Here is a 25,852-nt window from a genome sequence, read left to right as displayed (position 1 = left end):
GAGTAGTGTGGTGGATGGACTTGAGACAAGAGTTAGTGTCGGAGACAGCCTCTGAGTTGGTTACGTATATGCATGTATGCATGGGAGATGTTCGTGCATGATTACGTAAGAGTTGTTGGCTAATTAGTTTAATTAGCGGAAGTTGTTTGTCCTCTTGTGATTAGAGGAGAATAGAGATCAGATTGCATACGACAGGGAGTTGTAGTTCGATTCGGTCACGTTTATATGTGTGGCTACCCTATAAATAGATAGGTCCGTTGTATTGGGTAGAGTACAACAGAGCACAGAAAAAGGCAGCACAACGCAACAGAGAGATAGAGAAACTCGAGAGAGAGCTAATTTGGGATTTCATGGAAATACTTGTTGGATGCTTTAGAGAGGCATCTTGTAAACTCATCTATGGAATGAAAATCAAGTTTCATAAGTTGATGAGTTGCTAATTCGAAATTTTCTCTATGTTCTATATTCTGCATATTTGGTTTTGGTTTTCAATTAATCTCGTGCTTTTATCAAGTTTCATCTTCGTTTAATCCATCCAAAACCTTGCTAGAATATCTAGTTTTTGATCTGAGAAAATTTTGAGTGGATTTGGTTTGATCTCGAGTAGCATTTTATCAACTCGACTAGGTTTTGATCTACTCGATTCTGGTTGACATAGTCCACTTTGACCAGGCATAATTCTTGATCCACATATCCGATTTACTCAATTATTGTGAGGTTAATTTTGTATTTGAATCTAGTTTCTTCTGACCAAAATTGAGAGCAATCCGACCATCAAATCTTTCTCTACATTGTTTTTTACTAGAGCTTATGCAATCTGTTTCGAGTGGAATACCGAGTTTAAATCGAGTTTCAATTTGGGTGAGTTAATCTTTTAATTTGGTTTCTGCAATCATTCACCCCTCCTTTGATTGGGTATTTTTGCTCATATTCGATCCTACTAGCCCATTCCGGGAGTTCTACACTGAGCTTGGCATCGAGCTATGCTTCATCGCGGTTCATCACCCACAGTCCAATGGAGCTGTCGAGTGCGCCAACGATGTCATCCTCTCTGGCCTCAACAGGCGTCTCGTTGACCTTACCAAAGGCTTGTGGGTTGAAGAGCTTCTGAAGGTGTTGTAGTCCCTTCGCACAATAGTCACACACCCCACCGAATTTACTGCCTTCCTCCTCCTGTTTGGCAACGAGGTTATGACTCCAACTGAAATCAAGGGACACTCCCTCCGGGTTCAGCTTTTGGAGACCCTCGAAGGAAGAGAAATCAACCTCAACCACGCCGAAGGCATGAGGCTCCATGTTGTCCGCTACCTCGACCGCTATGTTGCTAAAGCCAAGGCTTGGTACAATGTCAAGGTCACACCGCGAACCTTCTGCCCCCGGCGACCTCGTCCTTCAGTGCACCTTGGCTCTAGGAAAACTGTAGAATAAGTGGGAGGGCCCTCACCTGGTCCTTGCATCCAACATGCCTAACTGCTATCGCTTGGCAGACACAGAGGGGACCACTCTCGAGAATGCCTAGCATGCAGAGGCACTCTGCAAAAATTATGTGTAAAGCTCTCCCCCTCCTCGTAGTGAAGGCGAAGAGCCAGTGTCTATAAGCAGCAATGTACACCCACCAAGCCAATGGCCACCTTTTGTAATGTATGGTTGAAAAACATTTCCCATGTATGCCCTATCAAACTCAGTCCTAAAGGGCATGGGTCTCCGCCCACCACTCCTCCACCTCGAAGGTCATAGGCCTCGGTCGCGTCGAGCAACGAACACTCCGCCACCTTGAAGGCCATAGGCCTCGGTCGTGCCATAGGCCTCAATCGCATCGAGCAACAAACACTCTGCACCTCGAAGGCCATAGGCCTCAGTCGCATCGAGCAACAAACACTCCGAACCTCAAATACCATAGGCCTCGGCCGCGTCGAGCAACGAACACTCCACACCTCGAAGGCCACACGCCTAGATCGCGTCCGATCCCACATCCCCGTACTACGAGAGCAGCATACGCTGCATACTACGCTCACGTTGAGTCCCAGCACTGAAGGCCATGGGCCTCGGATTGAAAAGTTCATGGTAAAATTTCTTGTGTGTTGCCTCCTAGCCGATTCGAGTCCCCTCTCCTCCAGCCATAGCTTAAAGGCCCCTTCAGTCGCACCCTCCGGCCGCTAGCGGCCGCAACGTGCAAACGGCATGGAAATGGGGAGGCTTTCGGAACATAGGCACAAGCAAAGTTAAAAGCAAAAAGGGAAGCAAACTTGATATATCACAATTTTACATATGTAAGTACCAAAAACTGTACTCGGCGCTATGCCTTACAATCAATCCAGTCCTAACAAATAAAATAGGCTGTGACGCCTTTCCAAAGCATGGAGAGATGCAGAGGACTGTCTCCGTCCTCTAGAGTCGCCAAACCCGCGGCTGAGCAGCGCACGATGTGACGGCGCAGATCCTCCCGATGCATAGAATGCCTGTGAAAGATGGAGCCTTCCTGAGCTGCAGATGACGAGGATTCTGCCTAGAAAGGGTAGGGGTCGAAGGCCAAAAAATCCAACTGCACCGATGACAACAAGTCCCCCACGACCTCCATTTCCTCCATCTTAATCCGGGCCATGACGTCCTCAAGTATATCCGATGGCACTGTTCTTTCGGGGTCCTGTGGGAGAACGAAACGCCGAGAGTCCCATGGGCCAGCGGCCTAAAAAATCCTCCACCACTCGATTACCCCCACGGAACTTGGTCCGGTCTCTAGATTAAAAGCAAAGGGACCCTTTGAATCCTCCTTAACGAAGATGTTAGCAGCCACCCCCGGATCCACGTGCCTTTGGGAATTGCGAGGTATGAGAAAGCGCTCCCGCTGTAGGGGATGTAGTGAAGGCTCGGGAGATCGAGGGATGCTAGACCCTCCTCTGGAAGCAGCAGCTCTAGCTCTAGGCAAGGTTCCTGGTGCTTCAGGTCCCCAAACTTGTACACACAATCCCTCTCAGAGGGTTAGCCACATGGCACGTATATTCCAGCACAACGCATAAACAAATGCATAAAGCGCAAAAGATGCATAGCTCCATAAATGTTGGCAAAGAAAATTCAGGATACATAAAGTAGGAGTGTCGAGTTAACAAGTCAGGTCTCCGACCCCTCGAAGAAGGTGAGAGAAAAAAATACATATAGGGCCTACTTAGAGCTACACCTCAAAAGTCCGATCCTATGAAGCGTTGCCCACGTGCGGAGGCTGTCCCCGCTGAGCGGTGTCCGGATGGGAGACAACATCGGTTGGCGGAGGCTGCTCCCGCGGGGTAGCGTCTGGCCGAGGAGGCAACCTGGATGAAGAAATGCCCTATTGTGGCGGCGGTCAACGTAGGGAGGCATCCAAGTGCAGGGCCTGACTTCCCGAAGGGGGGGGGGTCGAGCGGGGAGCTCCTCGATCAATTGACTTCACGCGATCAGCTATAAAACGAAGAGTCACGGTGTGAGGAACCTTCCAAATTGAATTCTAATTAATTATTAAGTCGGTCATTTACATAATCACGACTACAATGATTAACCAGAATACAATCCCGGTAGTCTCGGCATGTGTTTTATGCCCAAGATCGGAACACACGCCTTTACAACATATGTCATCACAACAAAGCTTAAGAAAGAGCGAGTAATGAAATTATATTACAAGTCTTTCCATCATTATAATTTCTTGATAATTTACAACAAAAGAGAGCTAGAAGGGATAAAAGAACAGTTTCACCTCCTAGCCACTAGAGAAACTACGCAACAGGAACAAATGCTATTAACAACAAAAGGTATGGGTGGAACCATTTGCCCTGAGGCGCCACCCCAAAACTTAACACTCGAGTAGTTTGCACTACTCCTATCCGTCACCTACATCGGCGGACATGAAGTAGCCGAACATTACCTCTTCCTCGACGGTAGCACCTGAAAGAGCAGCATGAGTATGAAAGTACTCACAAGACTTAATCCATAATGGGTACATATAATAACCTGACTCCAAGGATTATACATTTGGTTGAATTAGCAAGGATCAGACTACAAGGTTAAGTAAATTCATATGCAAAAGCGGTTTTGACACGAATATGTGAGCCTCTATACTTAACTACATGTATCCCTCTATCCTGAGATCAACATCATGAACATATCTATAAATAAACCATCTTATCTCATCAATAGAAACAACCAACCATTTCCTAACAAACCCTATCATCATCCCACATCGCAACTCTATGACTACTGCAAATGGACAGAAGCATGCTCATGACCAAGAGCGCGGCAATTCAAATTGATCTTACACCCTGCATGGGTGTACAGCTTTATCCACACAACTCGAGGACCATATGGCTTGTGTGACCACACAGGTCCACAAAAGGGGGTACTCGTGTCAAACTTTCCAAAGCAAGCTCCGATCGATTGAGATATGCGCATGTAGGTATGAGGGTCATCTAGAATTACTCCCAAAGCAAACTAGATACCCCTACAAGCCTATTATGCTCACGACACCCAAGACGTTCAAGCCAAAGGATCATAGCTACATGAGGTAATTGGCTCATCTTTCCCATAATCAAATATGTGGTTAGTACGGAAAGTGCTAGAGCCAACTGCAGCAACGGTTGATGCATAAACGATGCAAGCGGTCTATGGCATCCGGGTTCCTCTCCTGACCTACCCCTAGCACCACCCACATCTCACCTCATCCTCACAACTCATACATCCCAACATCATTAAGTCCTATAGCTCTCAAACGATGGAACATGCCACCGCTCGACTTCTATCGATGACCTAAGTATTTCAGTCAACCTTTTTAAGTTAGACACCAATACATTCGACCCAGGTTACAAGGATAAGGATTATCAACATTATCAAGGTAGAAATAATGCATCAACATAGGTTCTACCCATATAACCCGAGATTGGAAGCTCTACCATGCATACTTACATAAGTATAGTTTATCAATTGAGACATCATAAGATCCAAAATATAAGGTGTGATATGCTTATATACTTGCCTTGCTGCTCTGGCGTTTGCCTAATACTTCCTGCACTCATAGAATTTCGAAGGCTCGGTGTAGCCTTCGATCACTCCCGCATCACACTCCAGTCCTTGGTGCTCTAAGGAAGAACACAGGCAATAATGAGCATGAAAGAGATACAATGAAGCATGCTACATGATCCATAATAATTGAGGATGCATCAAAGAACCAACTAAAAGTACAAGACACGCGAAAGAACAAAGAAGGTTTATGATCTAAACGATTTCTGAACTTCCGATAGAACTCGAAACTTCCGGGTATCGGAATTTCCGATCTAACCTCTGGACGAGGTCCTCGGGTTGCGACTAATGTTTGACTTGGAAGTTTCGGGTTGAGGTCGGAACTTCCAGGTTGGGCCGGAACATCCGGGTTTGGCTCCAGACAGGGTTCTCGATTAATCCTAACTTGGGTTAATCCGGAACTTCCAGCCTCCCATTGCTCCTCCTCTTCTCCTCCTCCTCCTCCTCCTCCTCCTCCTCTCTCTCTCTCTTGGCCGGTTGGGGAAGAATGAGGGAGAGGGAGAGTGTGAGCGAGTGAGGGAGTGGGTGAGAGTGAGAGGGTGAGGGAGTGGGCAGTTGGTGTGCAGCCAAGTGGGAGAGAGAGGTGAGGTGTAGGGCCGACTAGTGGGTCCCACATGTTAGAGAAACAGATACGTCAACTGCAAATTCTATTCTTTCTCTCCCAATTTTCTTAATTCACGCAAAGGCTAAACCGCCCAAGAAACTAACAGGCACTAAACAAATACCCATGATTAAACATGATGCATATGATGCATGATTATGCTTAATGACGTGATTACGGTTTTTGGGATGTGACACGAGGGTCGAACATGCTTCGCCCATACCCCCCGGTGGAAGCCGTCCAAGGCAGGTGGATCTCTACCGGAGGTGCCTCAGGCTGGAGGTCCTCGACCACGGAGTCCGGGATCGGCTGCGAGCTGGCAGCGCCCGGTGCGGTGCAATAGTGCCAGCTGAAACACCAAAGCCACGTGGACACTTGAGCTGGCATAGGCCTTGGCAGTGTTGGTTATCACCCCCACTGTAGCTCGGAGCCAGCGGAGTGTCGCGACTAGGATCTCCAGGCCGGAGGGCAATGGCAAGCCCCTGACCCCGAGGCACCCAGAGCGTTCTCAATGGCGTGGGCTGCTTCCATCGTGCACCCAGCCAGTCCTTGGTGCTCTACGCACAACGCTTCCTCCACTACCCGGTCCTCCCCAGCTCTTGCTGAGCTAAGGCCACTGCGATCCAGAGGTCCCGGGCTTCGCCTTCTGCAATAATGTGGCCCACGATGGTCTGGTCAATAGAAGCCTCTACAACCCTACGACCTTCGGTAGCCTGCCGAGTCGCTGCCTCCATGAGCTCCCTGCGCGTCATCTCTTCCTGTAGATGACTCTCTGGAGCCTCTGTTCTCCTCTCGGCCTCCGCTAAGGCATGACGGAGCCCTGCCGCTTCGTCATGGGCCATTTCATGTGCCGTCGTGAGGGCCCAGCGCTGCGAGCAGCCTAGCGCCTTTGCTAGGAGCAATTGCTGCGAAGCACGACATGGGAGAAATAAGGTTAATAGCCAAAAGGCCATAACAAGGAAAACTTATCTAAAAACATACATGCCAAGCCGCAGCCTCTGAACGTGACGCTACCTCCTCTGGGCGCCTCTGGGCCAGAGACAGCTCAATCTCCCTGCTACTAAGGAGAGTCAAGGCGAAGGTAAAGGCACTCGATGCCTTTGGGCGAAGTGCGAAGTCATTTGAGGTCAAAGCCTAGAAGCTCAAGCCCTGCTCCAAGAATGTTATGGCGACCGCCATGGAGGGACCAGCTCCCATGGCCCCAACAATGAGAGGTAGGGCAGGGCCGACAGAGACAACCTGGGGCGGTGAAGTCGACACCTCCGAAGCGGCTGCCTCAGGTGCCTTCGGAGTAGTCATCGGGTCCTCTAGAGAAGCCGAAATCTCTTGTGCGAAGGCACAGTTCGGTGTCCTCTATAAGCAGAAAAGAACAGGGAATTCAGTTTCCTTAGGCGAAAATGAGCAGGGAAAAATGGGGAACCATGTCTCACCCACACCGATGGCCGCTGTAGTAGTGGGGCCCGTGACATCCTCATCGTCGAAGGGGTCTGCAATCCCTCATGCTGCATAATCATCAAGGGAGGCCTCGCACCCCCCCCCCCTCCGCTCTGGTCATGGCCTTCTGGATCTAAGACTACCAGAGCCTTCCCCAGACCATCCCCTCTAGCTTGGGACTCATCGTCCATCGCGCCACTCGCACTATCGGTGCCTTCAACATGCCTTTAACACTTCATCCCATCTGACTCCACCTCGGAAGATTCAGCTAAGCTAGCACAAGAGGTTGCACGGCCGGATGGAGGTCAAGCTTAGAGTGGGATCGTGGGGATTGCAGAGGCTACAACATGTAAGGCCCCGCGACCTCGCTTTCTGGTGATCCGGGGCTCCACCAGGTCTAGCCACACCGGAGCTGCCATTCTGAGGTGGGAGCAGACGCGGTTGTACCACTCCCAACCAGCTCCTCACACTAGTCCCGCTCCACAATAGAACGTTGGCCGAGGAACCGATCCACAATCTCGGACACTTAATCCACCGTAAGGCAACCTTCTGAAAGCAAAAGACGTCTCAATATGAAGGGGAGGACTCACCAAAATTTATGGTGGGTCCGAATTATGCGTTCAACTTGCCTTCCTCATCTTGCTAGAAGGTGTGGTCCCAATCCGCCCAAAGGGGCTGAATTTGTTGCATCGTGAACTCCTCCGCGAGATCACGGATGCTTATCCTCTGAGCCACCTTCCATAGGAGTGTCACCCTCGAAGCAAGCTGGGCCCTGTGCATGTCCACCACCGGGATCTGAACATAATGAATGTCCCAATTGGTGGAGCGAAGGGGGTATCCGAAGCCTACGTCATACTAGAACCACCCCTTCGGCCATCCGGTGTACCACCAATCATTGATGGCCTTCGTCAAAAACACGTCCTAATACTCCTGTTGGAGCTGGAAGTTCACGGTGCCAAAGTTGAAGGCCTTCATTTCTCTGCCCTTCGTCCAGGTCTTCAGTTGGCAGCTTGCCTCATGAAGGGTGGCAAAAAGCTCCGCACGTCCTTCGCAACCCTCCGCCCACATGGTCCACTAGAAGATGGTTAGGCGGGCGATAGCGTTGGTTGAGAGTTGGAGGAGCTCCACGTAGAAGTGGCGGAGCACCCCTTCGAGGAGTGGAACGGCTACGAAACCAAGGCCCGCATCGAAGAAGGCCTCGAAGACCACAGTATCATGGCCCCATGGCGCTAGAGTCACCTCCCAGCGCGAAACTCGAGCGATGGATCGAGAGGGAATCTTTCCCTCCTCGACCATTCTGTCGAGCTCGACCTCGGTGATGGTGGACGCCCCCAGCACACTAGTTTGCTAGGGGTATTTCTTGCTAGCACGATAGAGCGTCACTCCCGGCGGCATCCCCGGCAGTGGCGGAGGAATCTTTGTCGCCCGGGTCCCCATTAGTATCCGCGCATTAGCGGCCCCGCCCTCCGCTTGCTCAACCACGACAGTGGCGGTGGAAGCTGATTCCACCTGAGGGGCGGTGATGGCTGAGGATGCCACCGCGTTGGTCGGGTTCCCGAACATCGCGTGGCTACCCATCAGGGAACTGGCTCTGCCATGTGCGCTAGATCGAGCCATGAAATCCCTAGGACACGACGAGGAGAGGAGCGCTCGTTGGCGATGGAAGCTGAGAGCGCTGCGACCAGTGGACACAGGCGCAAAAGCAAAGGCAAAGAGGAGAAGGAATGCCTGATAGGGCCGTTGTTCGGCCGGAACCCCCACTTTATAGACCAGGGGGTTGTTGCGTCCTTGGGCGCGTGCGCACGCCTTGTCACTTCGCCCATGATCATGGGAAAGTGGAATCGTCCCCCACGACCCTCCAACGCCGATATGCCATGTGTCCCACTACTTCTTGGTGTGGCACGATTACACCACTACTTCTCTCTCTCTCTCTCTCTCTCTCTCTCTCTCTCTCTCTCTCTCTCTCTCTCTTACCTATTACGTTAGGTATCCGGCTCCACGAAACTGAAAGACCGTCAGACCGGTGCTTGGGATGACTCCACGAAACCGAAAGACCACGAATCCCTCAGCGACGGAGCCAAGGATTGCCGAAGACCCTGCTCTGAAGACCGCCAGGTCGATCGCTTCGCGGGGCCTCCCTCGCGAGGGGTTGCTGTTGGGAGGTCACCACCGAGGGCCCCCGCCACCCTTGGCTCCAGCGCCTGAACCCGGAGGTCCTCCCTGAAGGCAAGAGTCAAGGAGACCATGCCGGATTGGTTAGTAGATCGTTACGGCCTCTAGAACCCCTCCGGAGATCTCAGGCTCCAGGTAGCCACAGAGACCAAAGCCTCCGGAGCCATGGGGGAGCAAGCGGCCCTTACATAAACCAGTGGGATGGGGGACCCACCTGGCACCAATTACCAGCCACAAGGTGATCATCATTTAATGCTGGAGTTGTTGGAAGCTGACCGTTGGGACTAGATGGACCTGTCACTGTAGCTGACGGACCGGCCATGCACTATGGTCACCTGACGCCATGATCATTGCCACGGTTAGGTGATTTCATCAGAGTAGTTGGAGGTTGACCTGGGCCTGGACAATATTTATCAGGCTAGCCCTAGGGCTCAGTTATACAGTGATGACTTGTATCATTATTAGCCTTTTATGAGTATGTATGTATACTTACACTCTAAGTGACAATATAAATAATGATACATGGCCATCGTGCTAAGGGATAGAGGATTTTTCATCACTCTTGGCATTCTCTTACCCTTCACTTTTTCTCTAAGCTTAAGCTACCCTAGTAGATTAACTCTCGCTGCATTCTATTTGTCGAAGACATTTCTCCCAACAGACACGTATCACGGGAGGCATCGCGCGTATTCTAGCAAACCTTGGCTGAAATCTTGGTCGACTGCTACCTCGCCCTTAATCTTCAAATGGAACTAAAAAAACATAGTATCTCTGCCAGTAAGTGCTTGATACGGACCTGCTAAAGTTAGGGTACCATTCTGCACAGGGATTTAGGGGAAGCACATGTAAAAAGGAACCGAGCTCGATAAGTCAAACGTAATTCAGACCATCTCGAGGTCTCATGTCATGAGAAATTTGGGTACATACCACACAAAAATATGAGCTCTATGTATTTACCACGAAAAGAGTTGGGTTCACTTAAAAGCTAAACACCACCAGAAGATTGAAGATTTCATAAATTAACCACTCTTGTCAACTTCCGTCTCATCCCGTCAATCAGATAACGCGAGCAAATCCTCATTGTACGGGGATTATTCTTTTTGCAAAATGAGAGAAAGGATTTTGTGTACGTGCGAATCACATTCTCTCGCTTACATATTGAGCACTAAATCTTGTTTTCAATGAGCCAACAAGCAAATCATTAAAGGAAGCAGACAGAACAGAATGAAAGCAACCTTCCACATAATGGTGCAACAGCGGCAGACCTTGTTCTTCACTGTTGATCTCGTTAAGAGCGTGAGTACCTTGCTCTTTGTATTTTCGCACGCTACTACAAAATTTATTTAGTGGAATATCTCTATACAGACGGATCTATAGAGTCATCTGTATAAATGGTACCACAGATGACTCCAAACTAGAATCGTCTGAAAAAATAGCAACAGACAGTAAAAAAACGGATTCTAGTTTAGAACCATCTGTATTGTTCCTTTTTTACAAACGATTCTAGTTTAGAATCATCTGTAAAAAAATGGTTAGAACCGTCTGTACTATTAGTACATACGGTTCCAAATTTAAACCGTCTGCACTAATATTGTCTCACTTGTTTTGAGCGTATCTCTTATATAGATTATTTTCATATAATGATCAGCAATGAACGACAGGTGAGACGGTAAGGAAGGTTCGTAGGTTGTGGGTTCTACTCTAGAAAACGCACTCTTGGTATTTCGCAAGAAAAATCGTGTGACTTACGACTATCCCTACATAATAATATAGGGGCTAGTGTGGGTTGAAAAAACATTTTTTAGATTTTTTTAGCTCCAGAAAACTTAGTACAAATGGTTTCAGAGACGGTTAAAAAAACGTCTCACACGGTGTTTTCGAACCGTCTGTACAAATGATTTCTCTTGTAGTGACAGCAACTAAGAGAGATGGAATGATGCAACTAAGCGTATTCTTAAAAATAAGGAAAAGAGAGAGATAGAATGTTGCAAGTAGGCGTATTCATTGTTTGACATATGTTAAACACTATTTTTCACTCTCAGATACCGGTAAATGAATGGGATAAATCGATAGTCCGACACTAGGGGTTAGAAAGGCGATAGCCGGTAGGTTGCCAGAGTAAGAGGAGTAGGATGAGGTAGGAGAGCGAGCGAGGAAGATAGGGGAGAAGCGTTACTGAAAAAATTGGCCGGAGGTGACATTTGGAACACACAGAATGTAAGTTAGTTATTTTCAATCAATAGTAAACTAGAATAACTATAAAGTGACTCACGCTAATAAAAACCAGCATGGCACACATGTGCCGTGGCCGTGGCCTGCCCGGTTGGTGCCGCGCGCACATGAAGCGGTGCTGTTCCTTCGTCGGTGGATGGATCATTGAGTGGAGGCGCTGCAGTGTTTGGCCAGGCCTCGTGCACGGCGCACCTGGGGCTGCGCGGCGCGGGGGCGGCAGCGCGCGCATCCATCAGTCACCTCGACGATCAAGCGGCTTGGCTGTTCACGCCCAGGCCCCCACACCACACTGGCCCGTGCGCGTGGTGGTACGCATCCACGTAGATCGACTGCAAAATGGAGCTCTGCAAGTACAAGATATGAGATCAACTACTGCATGCAAATCTGCACATATTTCTCTAGCGGAATATGGTAATCCGAGATTCAAACTTCCCGCCTTTAGTAGACTGAAACAACTCTGATTCTCTGCTAGGCCATTAAATGGTCTTTTATTAGAGCAACTCTAACAGCATATTTATATTTCGTACTCTATATCCTTACATAGATTATCATCTATAAAGATTCTCTCTCCATATTACTCCACTACTCTAACAGTATATCTATATTTTACCCTCTATAATCTTCCTCCTATTTTTAATAAAATTCTATAACTAACAATATATTCGTAGACCACATGTCATTCTCTCCCGCCCTCTCCAATGCTCCACGCACGGTCGCACTAGGCACAAGCGGCAAACTCGCATGCTCCTGCTCCCTTCTCTCTCTGCTCTTCCACGCCCGCGCGCCACCGCCGTGCACCCCGCCGCCGTGACGTGCTCTGCTCTCCACCCAGCCGCTGGTCCGTGCCCCCGGCGCGATGCAACCCTACTGCCCTGCGCCGGCCTGCGTCGCTACTCGATCGCACGCTGCGCTACACGCACACATGCTGCACACGCCATGACGCCGTCGTGTACGCAACCGCGACGCTGCACCTCTGTGCCGTCTCGCATGCTGCCGCTGAGCGAGCCCCGCCGGCGAGCCCTTCCTTGCCCTGACCAGTGTCCCTCTTTCCCGACGCGGCTCCCCTTCTCCGGCCACCTCCTTCTCTCCATTGCGTCGCCCGGAAGCCGGGGCGTCAAAGGCGGGGCGGTCTCCTGTGGCTGAGGCGGCACACTCAGGTGGCGCACGTCAGGGAGAAGAAAGAGGAATAGGGGCGACCGATTTGGCCTAGGGGGAGAGGGCACGCCATATTGGCGTGCGGGAGGAGTGGGTTGGCAATGCCGGTAAAATGGCATGTGCGTTGGCTAGTCTGTTGGAGACAAAAATTGATCATTCTTGGCGTTTCAAATGGATGGCGTGCGTGTTGCCGTGGCTCTTGGAGATGCTCTTACAGTCTTAATATAACAGTCGGCTCGTCGCATTGAAGTACACGTGAAGGGGAGAAGGAGACACTAGCCTGCACTGCAGGGCTAGCATAGCTGAAACAAGAGCTACCATTACTGCAGAAACGCTTAACACTGTCGGCTCCAAAATTGGCAGTAGGTAACGGGCAGTGATAGTCGAGGACTATCACTGCCGGCTCAGGGGACCGACAGTGGAGACGGACAGTCCCTTTCCCCTGTAGCCTCCCCTCATGGCGAGATACAGGCACACCAATCGATTTGAGATTCATGTAGTCGACGTAGAAATTGATGACGCAGATGCAGGCACACCAATCATTCCTTGTCAAGCATCACTGACTGTTGGTAGCGAGAGCCGGCAGTGATAGTCAAGGTTTCACTATCGATTTGTGGCTAGAGCCGGAAGCGATAATCAAGTTTCACTATCGGTTCTTTTTTAATGACCTTTTAGTGTCGGTCCTTGATACGAACCGGCAGTGATATACTGACATATAAGCCTTATTTCTGTAGTAGCGAGAAGAGCCAAATTAGAGAAGAAATTCCTGCATGCATGTGTGGTTGGTGTTGCATCCACTCCACGGTTTTGCCGCCGTCAGGGTCGGACGTCTCTCCTCCTTGCGGCCAGTGAGGGACACCACCGTGCGCGTCGAGTGGCACAGAACAGCTCGCAAGAGCGGGACCTCATGCATCTCCATCTCACCTTCCTCTCCCCCCTCCCTGTTTCTCCCTCTCTAGGCGCGGCACCATCAACCCATACGCATTGGAGCATTGCCCCTGGCGATCTCCGTGTTCTTGCCACCGTTAAGGTCAGACCAACTCGATCTTCTCTTGGCGGCCAGCGAGGGATGACACCACGGTGCAGCCCGGGTCGCAGGTGTCAACCTCGGCCTGCCTGTGTCCGTCTCGCTCCCTCTCCTCACCACCTCTCCCTCCCTTTTGCGTGGTGCAGCAGCGAATCGCCGACCCGTGGTGGAGCAGCGCACCTGCGGATCGCCCACCGCTTTGCCGAACCGCTCGCCAACTTCCTCCGATAGGTATCGGATGGGACCAGGCGGTCGCCTGCCTATCGATCCCAGGCTCTTGTTTTCTTCCCCCTCTGGATCCGTTAAGAGGCGAAATGACTCTGATATGATTTGATACAAAGAAATTAGGAATAGACTTGTATATCTTATTATGTACAATTCTTTTTAAATAAAGAAGCAGTACATGGGTATTTTGAGTTAAGTTTTTCGTAACGGTAATGATGGATAATTTATAAATAGAGTAATTTGCCATTTTTTCAGTGGTAATTTTTGGTTTTGAATGTGGGTGCTCCTTTAACCTTTAAATAATAGGTTAGAAGGAGCCACCATGTTTGTTTCAATACCACAAAATTATTGTATTAAACGGTAAAAAAAAAAGAGAAAGATCTACACCGTTTATATGGTAGCTCCATATTATAACGGTGCATATCCATCGCTGAATCAGATTGCCAGGGGATCCATCTGGACTCTTTTAGGATCAATCCGGATTCTTTGGGGATCCAACGTGAGCCTGATCCGGAAGGCATGCAGTGAGAGAACACGCATATTGAGAAATCTAGGTGTGCAAGAAGAGAAAAGGAGATCGATCGATCTCAAGCCGCAAGGCAGGGTGGAAGAGCACGATGCATGCGACAAAGGAGGCCGCCAAGAACCTCGGCGCGTTGGCTCATGCCGATACAGACAAGACCCGCGCCACCTTGCAGGAGAAGTCTACGGAGCACGAGGCGTCGAGGACCAGACTGTGCCCGAGGCGACGCAATGCAGAGAGGCCATGCAAGGCAACGCGGCCGCGAAGAAACGCTACGGCGGAGGCGACCAAGGAGGCCGCAGTGAACCTCGGCGCATGCCGGCACGGACAAGCCATGCAGGAGCAGTTGAATAAAAATGAATCAATTGGTTAACTAAGTAGACAATTTTTGTACTTCATATTAATTAATTAATTAATTAAATTGAACTAAGTGAATTAATGGATTGATTCATGCTCATCCCTATTCTATGGTGCAGACTACAGATATTGGCCCAAGTCAAAAGGCAAATTTATGATACTACTGATAGCTAACTACTTCCTCTGTCCATCAATATAAGCCATAATTGGATTTGAAAAATCTTGTAAGTTTTGACCAACAATTAATCAAATTACATATATGTTTAGTGTACAAAAGTTGTATCAATATATTTGTATTTTAAAATGTTCTAATATGATGTTGATTTTGTATCAATTTGCAATATATTGTAAGAGAAACTGATAGTCAAAACTTAAGGTTTGAAGACTTTTTCATTTTAAACTGTGCCTTACATTAATGGACGGAGAGAGTAGTGCACAATTTTGAAAGTGACTACGTTTTCTCCGTCAAATTAAGTCAATTGCGTTGACACCTTCGGGCAGCCAGAAGTGGAGAGGAGAAGAAAGATTATTTATGTGCCGCGTCACTCAAACCGGGATCCCATTAGGCCTGGTCAATATGGTGCTTAGTACCACTCTTGGAACTTCGTATCTTTTTTTAAGGAAATCTAGCAGGTGCTCCGTCTATCCATTGAAGGTAGGAATCGTAGTTTGACAAATCTTATATATACGAGTTAGAGGCTCCTTTTAAGATCTCCATATTAATTCTCAGATGAGACACGTTAAAAAAAGAACTACTAGAAATTCTCGCAAATCCTCAGTGAGAACCAAAGGAGAGAGGAGAGAGCAAGGGAGGAGTAAGATATAGGGACGGCAACGGGACCGATCCCTACTGGAGAATGCTTCCCTATCTTCATCCTCATTTAGCTATCGGGAGAAGATTTCTTTCATCATATCTCCGCGGGGAATTTTGCGGAGATTAGATTCCCAATGGAGACGTAAAATTTGAACTGCGGTTCAGACTTGACTTGACACTGCAAATTAAGTTTTATATAGTTTTGGGAGGCATCAAACGTATAGTTAGGGAAGTCCAAAAGTACTAAATTTTTGGATAGACCAAAGATTGGTTAACGATCCCCAGGTGTTGTCATTCAAGTTTAGGCTTAGGCTTTCAAATGGTGCATAATCGAAAGGTGCATCAGACAAAAGCTGGCAAACAACTTAAACAATGTTGGCTTTTGTGGCTTAGCAAAAGTATGTAAGTTAAAGTCAAATTTTGGCCAACTTTTGGTGGATGACAGAACAACACGTGGACAACATATTCGAGGTGATATCATCCCAAGATGGCTCACAGAATTCAAATGGTGAGCTTTGGAATAGGGCGTCAGAGCAAGGTTGGAATCCTGGAATTTCAAAAGCTTAAAAAGATTGAATTTTTGGAAGCTCCAAAGGATTAGCAAATGAGCTCCAGAGACATCAGAATTTGTGGGTCTACAGAGAAATGTGTTTAGAACACAATTCCAGAGGTTTAACTCATGGAAGCCTCATGAATTCTAAACTATTAACTTGCAAACAGGGCTACTTGATATCAATTTGCACTTGAGTTTAAACTTCCTAAACATTCATGATTTCAGCTTAGGAACATGTTTTGAGTGTGTTTAGATTTCCTAAGCATGTAGCACTGAAGTTGACTTAGGAGATTCAAATCCACCACAAAATCCATAAAAGGCAAGCAAATTAACACCAAATTTTAAATTCAACTAGCATTCAATGCAACAAGCATGCATCATATGAAATGCAACATGTATGCAGGTGCACATGTTGATGATTATTAATTTTGAGGTGTGACATTATGCACCGCTTTTAGTGACATATTCTCTTGATTCCACATGTTGCGTCGTTTGAGAGGATTTTGCAGAATATCATTAAATGACAACACAAAGGCTAAGGAGGAGAGGGATTCGCAAACAGAAATCAATAAAGAGGAACGATGCCAGACTAATACATGTGTGTGTTCCATTTTAATTACTCTGTTGTTTTAGTATGCAAAGTGTGTGATTTACAAGCGATAGATAGAACTAGAGATGGATTATATAGGAAAACAAAAAGAAGAGAAAAGGAGGAGCATGTGTCGGGCTTTGGGCTTCCGAGGCGGGCCGCGCGCTTTGGGCCGTTGGATGCGGAAGCTAGGTTCTCACGTTAGGTCGGTCCGTCGGTATGGCTGTACATCTCTTCCCTTGCCCGGCGTCTCCCCTCCCCACTCCCGCCCGCATCAAGATTTCGAAACTGACCCCGGCGCCGCCGCCTCCATCAATCCGGGAAACCCTAGGAATGGAACTCCAAGAGGAGATAGGAGCCAAACCTAACCCTAGGGCAGATGAGAGCGTCGTTGAGGCCTCCGCGTCAGAGGAGAGCGACATCTCGGAGGATGATTATTCCGACTTGCGTAGATCCAATGTGCTGGGGTGGCTTTCAGATCTGGAGGAGGACGACGACGGTTTCACCGATATACCGCCATACTCTATAGTCGCGTACCCAGGTACGAATTTCCTTGATGTTTTCTTCTTTCTTTCGGGATTATTTTATTTATTATGCATGCTTGGTTCATGCGGCCTTGTGTTCTGGATTCGACCCATCTAGAGAAGAGGCTTCTTCGTTAGTTTATTTGCTGCTTTAAGATTAATTTGTTGACAGAGATAGATATGAAGTGCCGATGCTCTATTTCCCTTCCTATTTGTGATTTTTTCCCATGTTAAGATCTTCTCGAGAGAGGATGGGGATGGGAAAGGTTGGTGCCCTACAGTTGTCATTCTGTTCAGTGGTCCGAATACAAGACATACCTTGAGGGCTATTACAGCCACAATGCTGGCCAAGTTGCCGCTCTTTGTGCCCAGCACAAGCCTGAGCCAATTGGACAAGGTGTTGCTGCTGAATATAATGTCCTGCATGCTGCAGCCAACCTGGTAAAATCCTCCTACCTCTGCACAACCAAACTCCCTACAACTTGTTTTATTGATTCAGTTGCTAATTAACTTCCTTGCACCGTTGCACAACAATCAATCCTTTCCAGTGTCTCGAGATTGAGGACAAGTTTCTTAGGAGCTGTCTTGACGATATCACTTTTGAAGATATCAAGCTGAGCCATGATATCAAGAACCATGCAAGGCGTATGATCAAGTCAGAGGTTAAATCTTCTGTTGCAGCTGCGGGCTTGGTGGTATGCCTGCTACAAACTAGACCAAACTGTGGCCTACCTAATTCTAGTAATTGTTATTTGATGTTTGCCTATTTTTTTGCACCGAGTGCGCGCAAACGATGGTTTCCAGTGTATCACGAAGGAGGCTGAGTTGATGTGCATGTTGGTGAAATGTCCGTTTGAGGCCACCAAAATGCTCACCTTGAGCAATAAGATCCGGCGGTCTGCCTTAAATCTTATGCTCTATAAAGGGACTGAATCCGATGCTGTAGCTGCCACCGCTGCCATGGTGGTATGTGCCTTCCCCTACCAAAACAAACTGCCACTTTCCTAACTTGTAGTATATATTCTTTTTATGCTGACAAGCTTGTTGCCACTGATTTCAAAACTATGTTTTGAAGGGTATCACAAAGGAGGCTAAGAACCTTTGTGACCTGCTGAGTCAAGACGACCAAGACATATATCTGGGGTATATACCTTGTAATACGATCCGGCACCATGCAGCAATAGTTTTGACCATGCTTGAGAAAGAATTTGCTCGCGAAACTGCTGGTGGCACTCTTACTAGTGATAAATCAGAGAAGCCTATTGGGTATGGTCTGAATAATAAATCAATATTTTGTTTTTCTTGTTGCGAAAATTGTTGCATCAGGATAGTGACATTTGATTGCTCTCTACCATCGGTAGGGCCAGTGCTGTTAGATATCTGAGTTGTGAAGAATCTGACTCAATGGAGAACTCTAAAAAGGATGTGAATGAACACTGTGTAAAGGACAATAACACTAAGGGGAAGAAGAGGAGAAACAAGAACTCAAACAAACGGGCAGAGAAGAAGTTGAAGAGGAAGTTGAAGAAGGAGAAGAGGAAGCTGGAGGAGAGGAAGTTGGAGAAGAGGAGGTTGAAGAAAGAGAGGAGGAGGTTGAAGAAGAATGGAAATGAGGCCAAGGTCGAAGCGTGAAAGAAGACTGCATCATTAGCTCTTGTTTACTTACATCTTTAATATTTCTTGTGCGGAAGTCCTCACTGGCATGCACTGTTTGTTTGTTGAAGCTCAGCTCGACAATTACCTTGAAGGGAAAGCCTCTGCAGACATCTGAGCTACCGAAGGTTAGTGGAGAGGCAGATGAGAATGTTTCAAATTAAACTCTTGCATAGCGCCTTATGTTTAGAAATGGACTGAGTACCAGTTATGAAATGCTGATTGTCTTTGGCAAACCAGAGACATTGGCGCAGTCCTATCCTTGTTCGTATGCGATCAGTATCTTGCTCATTTCTTCAGTTGATCATGCTAGATGGTGTGAACTTGTGTTCATTGCATTTCCTTCGAGTGAATTTTAAAAAAACTACAACTTCGTTTTCCTTTGTATCAGAAAACTACACATTTTGTGGCATGTTTTGAAAAAACTACACATTTGAGGTCACCTTGTGTTGAAACATGCCATTAGATGTGTGTTTTTTTTTTTTAAAATAAGGTTGCCTTAAATATGTAGTTTTTTTATACAAATGCCACAAAAGTTGTGGTTTAATTTACACCCCCAACTTTGATTTACAAAGTCTTCTTAAATGTGTAGTTTTTTTTAAAACATGCCTTTATATGGCAAAGAAGTTCTAGTTTTTCTAAAGTTTCTTCTTTTCTTTTCATGGTCATAAGAGTGCAAGATTATATGCTTCTGATTACAAAATGCTTGGTGCTATTTGAAGTTGGTGTAATTCTCTCTTCCTTTATAATCATTGGGGTTTATTTATGCCTGACATGATTTCATGGTAATTTATCTGCAGGGGTCAAATGGACGAAGTTACAAGGGGTGGATGATGCCCTAGGAGTAACCAGAAGGATCTAATGGAGTTGGGAGGATGGCTGTGGTTTCTTTTGGGCCGCACTTTGTATTCTGGCTGTGAGCGTTTGGACCGTAATACAGTAAAGTACTAGTACTGTATGTCACTTAATGTTATGGCTGTGAGTGTTTTGGGGACGTGTTCAAGTGAAGTACTGGTATTGCATGTTTCCTCGGTCTATGATGTGATCTGTATACCTGGTTTTATGTACCAGTGCCAAGTTCTCTCTTGTTGCATTCCTCGGTCTATCATGTTTCCTTGGTCTATCATGAAGGTGCTTTATGTGTGGAACGATGAGATAGATACATTTTGCGACATACCTTCTATGCCTAACGTGAGAATTATCTGTTGTTGCTTGTCTGAAACCAAAAACAAGAGCACCAGATTCGTATAACGCTCGTTCTGAATTTGTTAGACGTGGTAACTAATAGGAACAGTGGCTGAATCTTCTGACAGATAAGGCTTTTTCTGTCCAAGTTTCGGAGCCAGATCGGGGCTGGCGATGGAGAGCCCCACGAAGGAAGAGGTAGGCAAGGAGCTAGCATGGAGAGGAAGAAACGAGGACTCGGGAAGGAAAGGAGCTCACCTCACTGCTGCTGACTCGTCACCAGTCGTTGCGGCCTACGGGCGTGGAGGCAGCGTTACTGCTTTGCGCCTGCATGGCTGCGCTCGTGCGTGCGGGTGGCTAGGTCACAGAGCGACTGACTGGAGCGCTCATGATTTGATGTATCGGCTTCATATGGGCTGGGCATATCAACTTCGTGAACTAATACATACGGGCCCAAATATTTAATTTTTGTGTATTTATTTTTGGGTGGGTACTGCTTAGATACGTATTAGTGGTGTATCCATATTAGATACGGTGTCCGGTGCGGATACGCTAACAAAGTGATGTATCCGTGTTTTAGAGCTTGCGAGTACATTCTTCAACATTATGCCCTAGAACGAGCTTAAAGCATTCAGCTTCATGGTCACCCTCACAAAACAGAAACATTGAGCACCAGGTCTTCATCCCGTGGGACAGCTACTATACAACGAGTTAACGAAACAGAACCACCATTTCCAAGCTGTCTCAGTGCTTGCCACTTCACTGTCATGCAGAATGATTTTTTTTTTATCATTTCCAATAGTCCACCAATTATTTTTGCCAGTGAAATTAGATTTCCCATTCAAAATATTGATCGACACCAAGGAAAGCTTCCAAAGCAAACGGAACAGGCATATATACCATATCAACCGTACTCAAGTAACATTCTAGTGATGAAATCATGGGTAGACACGTATCACGGCAGGCATTGTGTTCTAGCAGCAAACCTTTGCTGAAATCTTGGTTGACTGCTCCCTCGTCCTTAATCTTCAAATGGAACTAAAAAGACATGTTATCTCTGCCAGCAAGTGCTCGATACGGACCTGTTAAAGTTCGCGCGTATCATTCTGCACAGGGATTTAGGGGAAAACATGTAAAAAAAATGACATAAAAAGGAACCAAGCTCGATAAGTCAAATGTAATTCAGACCATCTCAAGGTCTCATGTCATGAGAAATTTGGGTACATACCACACAAAGATATGAGCTCTATGTATTTACCACGAAAAGAGTTGGGTTCACTTAAAAGTTAATTAAATACCATCAGAAGATCCAAGACTTCATAAATTAACCACTCTTGTCAACTTCCGTCTCATCCCGTCAATCAGATAATGCGAGCAAATCAGATTATGAGACTATGTGTATCTCATTGTACGGGATTGTTCTTTTTTGCAAAATGAGAGAAAGGATTGTGTGTATGTGCGAATCACATTCTCTCGCTTACATATTGAGCACCAAATCTTGTTTTCAATGAGCCAACAAGCAATTCGTTAAAGGAAGCAGACAGAAGAGAATGGTACGTATTTTTGGGATGGATCGAATCTTCTGGTGGCATAACATAGCCAAGCCAGTGTCTACTGGATGGTATGTACTCCAAAGCTTGGGATCAGCTATTGCTGCTCTGCTCATCAAGGAATCAGGTATGAACAATGACTTGGAGCAGCTTTGTTTTGCATTGGTGTTTCGTTTAATTTGCTTCTCTTTTTTATGTGTTCCCCTCCACCCATCTCGTGTTTTTTTATTATCCCTGTAGCGTGCTGCACCGTCACTTCAGTGATTGCCATCAGGATTTGGGAACTCAAGTCCCCAAAGTCTTCTGAGGATGAAATGTACCGGTGACCTTTGAAGTTGTACGCCTTTTCAAGATTGATATATTCGTGCTTGAGTGAAAGCAACCTTCCACCGGATGGTGCAACAGCGTTAAGAGCGTGAATACCATCCTCTTTGTATTTTCGCGGCAACTAAGAGAGATGGAACACTGCAACTAAGCGTATTTAAAAAAAAAAAGGGAAAGAGAGAGATAGAACGCTGCAAGTAAGCGTATCTATTGTTTGACGCTCGTTAAATACTATTTCACTCTCGGATACTGGTAAATGAACGGCGCAAAGCGATAGCCCGACACCATGGGTTAGCAAGGCGACAGCTGGTAGGCGTGGATACGGTGGCGGGGTAGTTGCCGGAGATGGAATAGGATGAGGTAGAAGAGCGAGGCGAGAAAGATAGGAGAGAAGTGTCACTGAAAAAAATTGATTGGAGGTGACATTTGCGATGCGCAAAGTGTAAGTTAGCTATTTTAGTCCATGGTAAAATAGAATTAACTAGTAAGGTTAATCTTGCTATTCATATTAATGGTATGGGTAGTCTAGCTGTAATATTTTATCAGATAACATTTGATTAAAAATTAATCTCTTTTATTCTTTATTTTATTTTATTTGAATTTTTTATTTAGATATTTTTCTTCGCAAGTCATATAGAAATTGAACTGCTAATTTTATAATTTTTAATTTCGAATTTAGCTATTTATTAATCGTATTCAATATGGACACTTTAGTTTAATTTAGACCGTTAGATGTTTATAATAAGTGATCTATACATATCATTTTTTCATTTTTTTTCAATTAACGTGGTAATTTCGGTAAAAATGTATTTTAATACTCAAATAATATAATAGATAGAAAATAGATGTAAATCCAGATCATTGCGAGCTAGAGATCCATCAGCGAGCGCAACGCCGGCAACGGTTGCCCAGCTGATCGGTTTACGTATACGACGTCGCAACGGCGGCTTCCAGGCCCCTGTCGTCGGAGGGGGCGCGGGCGAGCGCCGCCTTGCTGCCGCTCTCCTGCATCATCACCGTCGCGACGACGCTGGGCTTGAGCCGGCGCTCCGTGATGGCGATGGAGATGTCGTTGGGGAAAAGGTCCCGGTGCACCACCGCGTGCAGCAGCGTGGTGAAGAAGAGCGCCGTCACCGTCAGCGTCGCGGCCGCGGAGAGCCCGATGCACATGCACTGCGTGAACACGTTCTTCCTCACCTCAGACGAGTACCGGATGGACGCGATCGCCGCGCTCGTCATCGGGAACGTGTAAGCCCACCACGCCAGCGAGAACCGGAACCCCCGGAACAGGTTGATCCGAACAGCCTGCACGAAATGTAAGCAGCGACAATTAGGCATGCATACATCAAGTGTGATCGATCAACCATGCATGCACGGTGAAGAGTAGAGTACTCCACTTACAAGTGACGCGTAGAGGAACATGGCGATGAAGTAAGCGATCCGGGACCCGTAGCCGAAATCGCCGGTGATCCTCGACCAGGCCAGGCAGGCAACGCTGGGCGTGGCCACGAACAGGAAGAACACCGGGTGGAGGTCTCTGGGCAGCGTCTCGCTCGTCGGCAGCCTCTGGTACAGCGTCACGAACAGCACGATGTAGTGCGCCAGCCCGACGGCGAAGAAGAAGAGGGGGCCCTCCTTCAGGCCCATGATGCCGCCGAGGAGCGCGCCGACGAAGTTGCCGACGACGGACAGGTGGTTCGTCGGGTTCGCCACCCGCGACAGCCGCCTCTGCCCGCCGGAGATCCACTGCCCGTAGATCTTGAGCTCCAGGCACACGATGGGCGCCATGAGCACGTACCAGAGCCACTGCGGGAGGCTGGCCGCGACCAGCTCCGGCACGCCGATGGCCAGGAACAGGCACGCGATCCACGGCGCGAAGAAGAAGTTGACGCGGATCGGGTGGTAGTACTCGCGCCGCACCGCCTCGAAGTAGAAGACGACCTTGCAGGCGTACAGCACCGAGAGGATGAACATGAGCGCCACCGAGATGCACCAGAGCACCATGTTGATCTTGAGCGTGATGTGCAGGAATCGCGTCGACGCCGAGATCGCGATCCTCTTCCACAGGATCGCCATGCTGCTCATGCCCATGCCCATGCCGAACGCGGACACCGGGAAGCGGAGCAGGAACGGCCACGTCTTGTCGGACGGCAGGATCAGCTCCTCCGAGGACTGCCACAACACAACGGCAATAACAACACGTCGGTCAGCTACGTACGTGCATGCGTGCAACCATAGCACGATCAAGCTAGAAACATGTCGTGCAACGACGCTCGCATGATCATGAACAACGCGCGAGTTGCTAGCTGCTACTGATGTGTGTACCCTCAGCTTGTCGAGTTCAGGGCCTTCCAGCGCAGCGAAGAAGCGCTGCACTCCGGGCATGGAGGACCTGGGGCGGTTGCTCGCCGCGTATTCTTCCTCGGGCTCCTCCTGCTCCTGCTGCTGCGGCCTGGATCCTAGTAGGTGCGTGGTGATCTGCTTCTCCAGCTTCCCGGACCACGTCTTGAACGAGTCGTAGCTCCTGTCCCTGCGCGCCTTGGTCCTCGCCATGGGCGGCGGAGGAGCGCTCCGGTTCGAGTCGTCGTACACCTGGGATTTCTTGGCCTGTGGCGGCGCCGCGGGGATCGGCTGGGACCGGAACACCACCTTGTCGGGCTGCGCGAGCGCGATGGGCGCCGGGCCGCGCGGCGGGAGCGGACACATGAGCGACGCATCCGTGACGGCGTGTCGCTGCAGCTCCAGCTCCGTCCTTGCGATGTCGAACCTAGTCGGCGACGCCGGCAAGCTGATTGACACCGAGTGCGCCGTTGGGAGAGCGGGCGCTTGGAACGGCGAGTACCCAGGGGACGCCGCTGCCATGGCGATCACGTCACCGTGCCGCTCCTACATCGGCACGCAACTGTTCATACTCGCGGTTCGATGAGACGGCATGCATGACGGCAAATTAAGGTGCATGGTGACACGAAGACTTACACTGAAGGACGGTTCCTCGGCGTGGCGGCACGACGGGATGTGAGCACCGGCGTCGTCTGGTTGCACACGCGCCGGGCGTTGCGGCACCGCGGATCCGTCCGTTTCCATGAACCTCACGAAACCTGCGACACAAACACATGTTAATCGTCAGGGAGAAGAAGAGGATGGAAATCGAAACACATTGTCACTTGTCAGTGCAACAAGTCATGGAAGGATCTCTCTCTCTCGATCAGTAGAGTTCTTACGAGCGCACACTACCCAGTACAGGACAGCGCGAGCAGTGACTATAAAAGTACAGGGGAATGATCAAGCCAAAATGAACTATCAGCTAGTCTCGAGGAATCACAACTCACAAGAAGGTGCAAAATACTCGTGTTATGGAACCACACATATATAAGATGTTTGTGCAGGGTTCTAGGACAGCGTCAGGCAGAATGTGCAATTCAATGCACACGCATCATGGACCGTCCAGATGTGTGGCGTAAGTGCGGCCATGCAGGATATCCAGGCAAATCTTCGGACTTGTGGCTATGAAATTTTGTTTGCAAGTATGGCAGCGTTAGGCAGGGAGTTCCAGAGACGCAAATGGCATAACCTTTCCTGGTCTGCAGGTAACCCTGACGAAAGCATGGCCTCTAGTTTGCTAGCAAAGCTGGGGAAGAGAACAGTCAGGCTCAGACACATCTACTGTGACTGTAACGAAAATAATTGAGCAGGCCACAGTGATAGATTGCAAATGGTCGATGGCCGGTTGATAGGAAGACCGTCATATCAGAAACTTATTACTTACCTTATCATTCGGGTGTCCATTGCCACGAGGAAGTGAGCAGTTTCCTTTCTCCAATTAGAAATGGTGCCCTTCAGACAGGGAAAGCAGTAAGCTCTGAAGCTTCTGCCAGCGCAAACAAGTGTAAATGG

The 25,852-nt window shown here is 48.1% G+C and overlaps 2 protein-coding genes across 4 annotated transcripts; one reads left to right on the top strand and one right to left on the bottom strand.

Annotated features, from left to right (window-relative positions):
* Positions 1 to 16,977: 16,977 nt before the first annotated feature.
* Positions 16,978 to 19,992, top strand: LOC133925732 (uncharacterized). 2 transcript variants are annotated; one of them, XM_062371594.1, is made up of 8 exons: positions 16,978 to 17,263; positions 17,482 to 17,687; positions 17,795 to 17,941; positions 18,051 to 18,212; positions 18,322 to 18,512; positions 18,608 to 18,866; positions 18,976 to 19,027; positions 19,700 to 19,992. In XM_062371594.1, the coding sequence occupies exons 1-7, from the start codon at positions 17,056 to 17,058 to the stop codon at positions 19,015 to 19,017; spliced, it is 1,215 nt and encodes a 404-aa protein (XP_062227578.1). In that variant the 5' UTR covers positions 16,978 to 17,055; the 3' UTR covers positions 19,018 to 19,027; positions 19,700 to 19,992. The 2 variants fall into 2 exon arrangements, with proteins under 2 accessions (XP_062227578.1, XP_062227515.1); XM_062371531.1 differs by having other exon boundaries at positions 18,971 to 19,027.
* Positions 19,993 to 22,761: 2,769 nt separating this feature from the next.
* On the bottom strand, positions 22,762 to 25,790 carry LOC133925544 (S-type anion channel SLAH2-like). Of its 2 annotated transcripts, none has more exons than XM_062371500.1 (5): positions 25,725 to 25,790; positions 24,935 to 25,056; positions 24,284 to 24,844; positions 23,360 to 24,130; positions 22,762 to 23,263 (listed from the first exon to the last, which is right to left on the bottom strand). In XM_062371500.1, exons 2-5 carry the CDS (start codon positions 25,040 to 25,042, stop codon positions 22,880 to 22,882), a joined length of 1,824 nt encoding a protein of 607 aa, XP_062227484.1. In that variant the 5' UTR covers positions 25,043 to 25,056; positions 25,725 to 25,790; the 3' UTR covers positions 22,762 to 22,879. The 2 variants fall into 2 exon arrangements, with proteins under 2 accessions (XP_062227484.1, XP_062227438.1); XM_062371454.1 differs by lacking the exon at positions 25,725 to 25,790 and adding an exon at positions 25,180 to 25,302.
* Between the last annotated feature and the right edge of the window lie 62 nt (positions 25,791 to 25,852).

This window comes from Phragmites australis, chromosome 1, assembly GCF_958298935.1.
Source record: "Phragmites australis chromosome 1, lpPhrAust1.1, whole genome shotgun sequence".
NCBI lineage: Eukaryota > Viridiplantae > Streptophyta > Magnoliopsida > Poales > Poaceae > Phragmites > Phragmites australis.
This window is presented reverse-complemented; position numbering and strand designations above follow the sequence as displayed.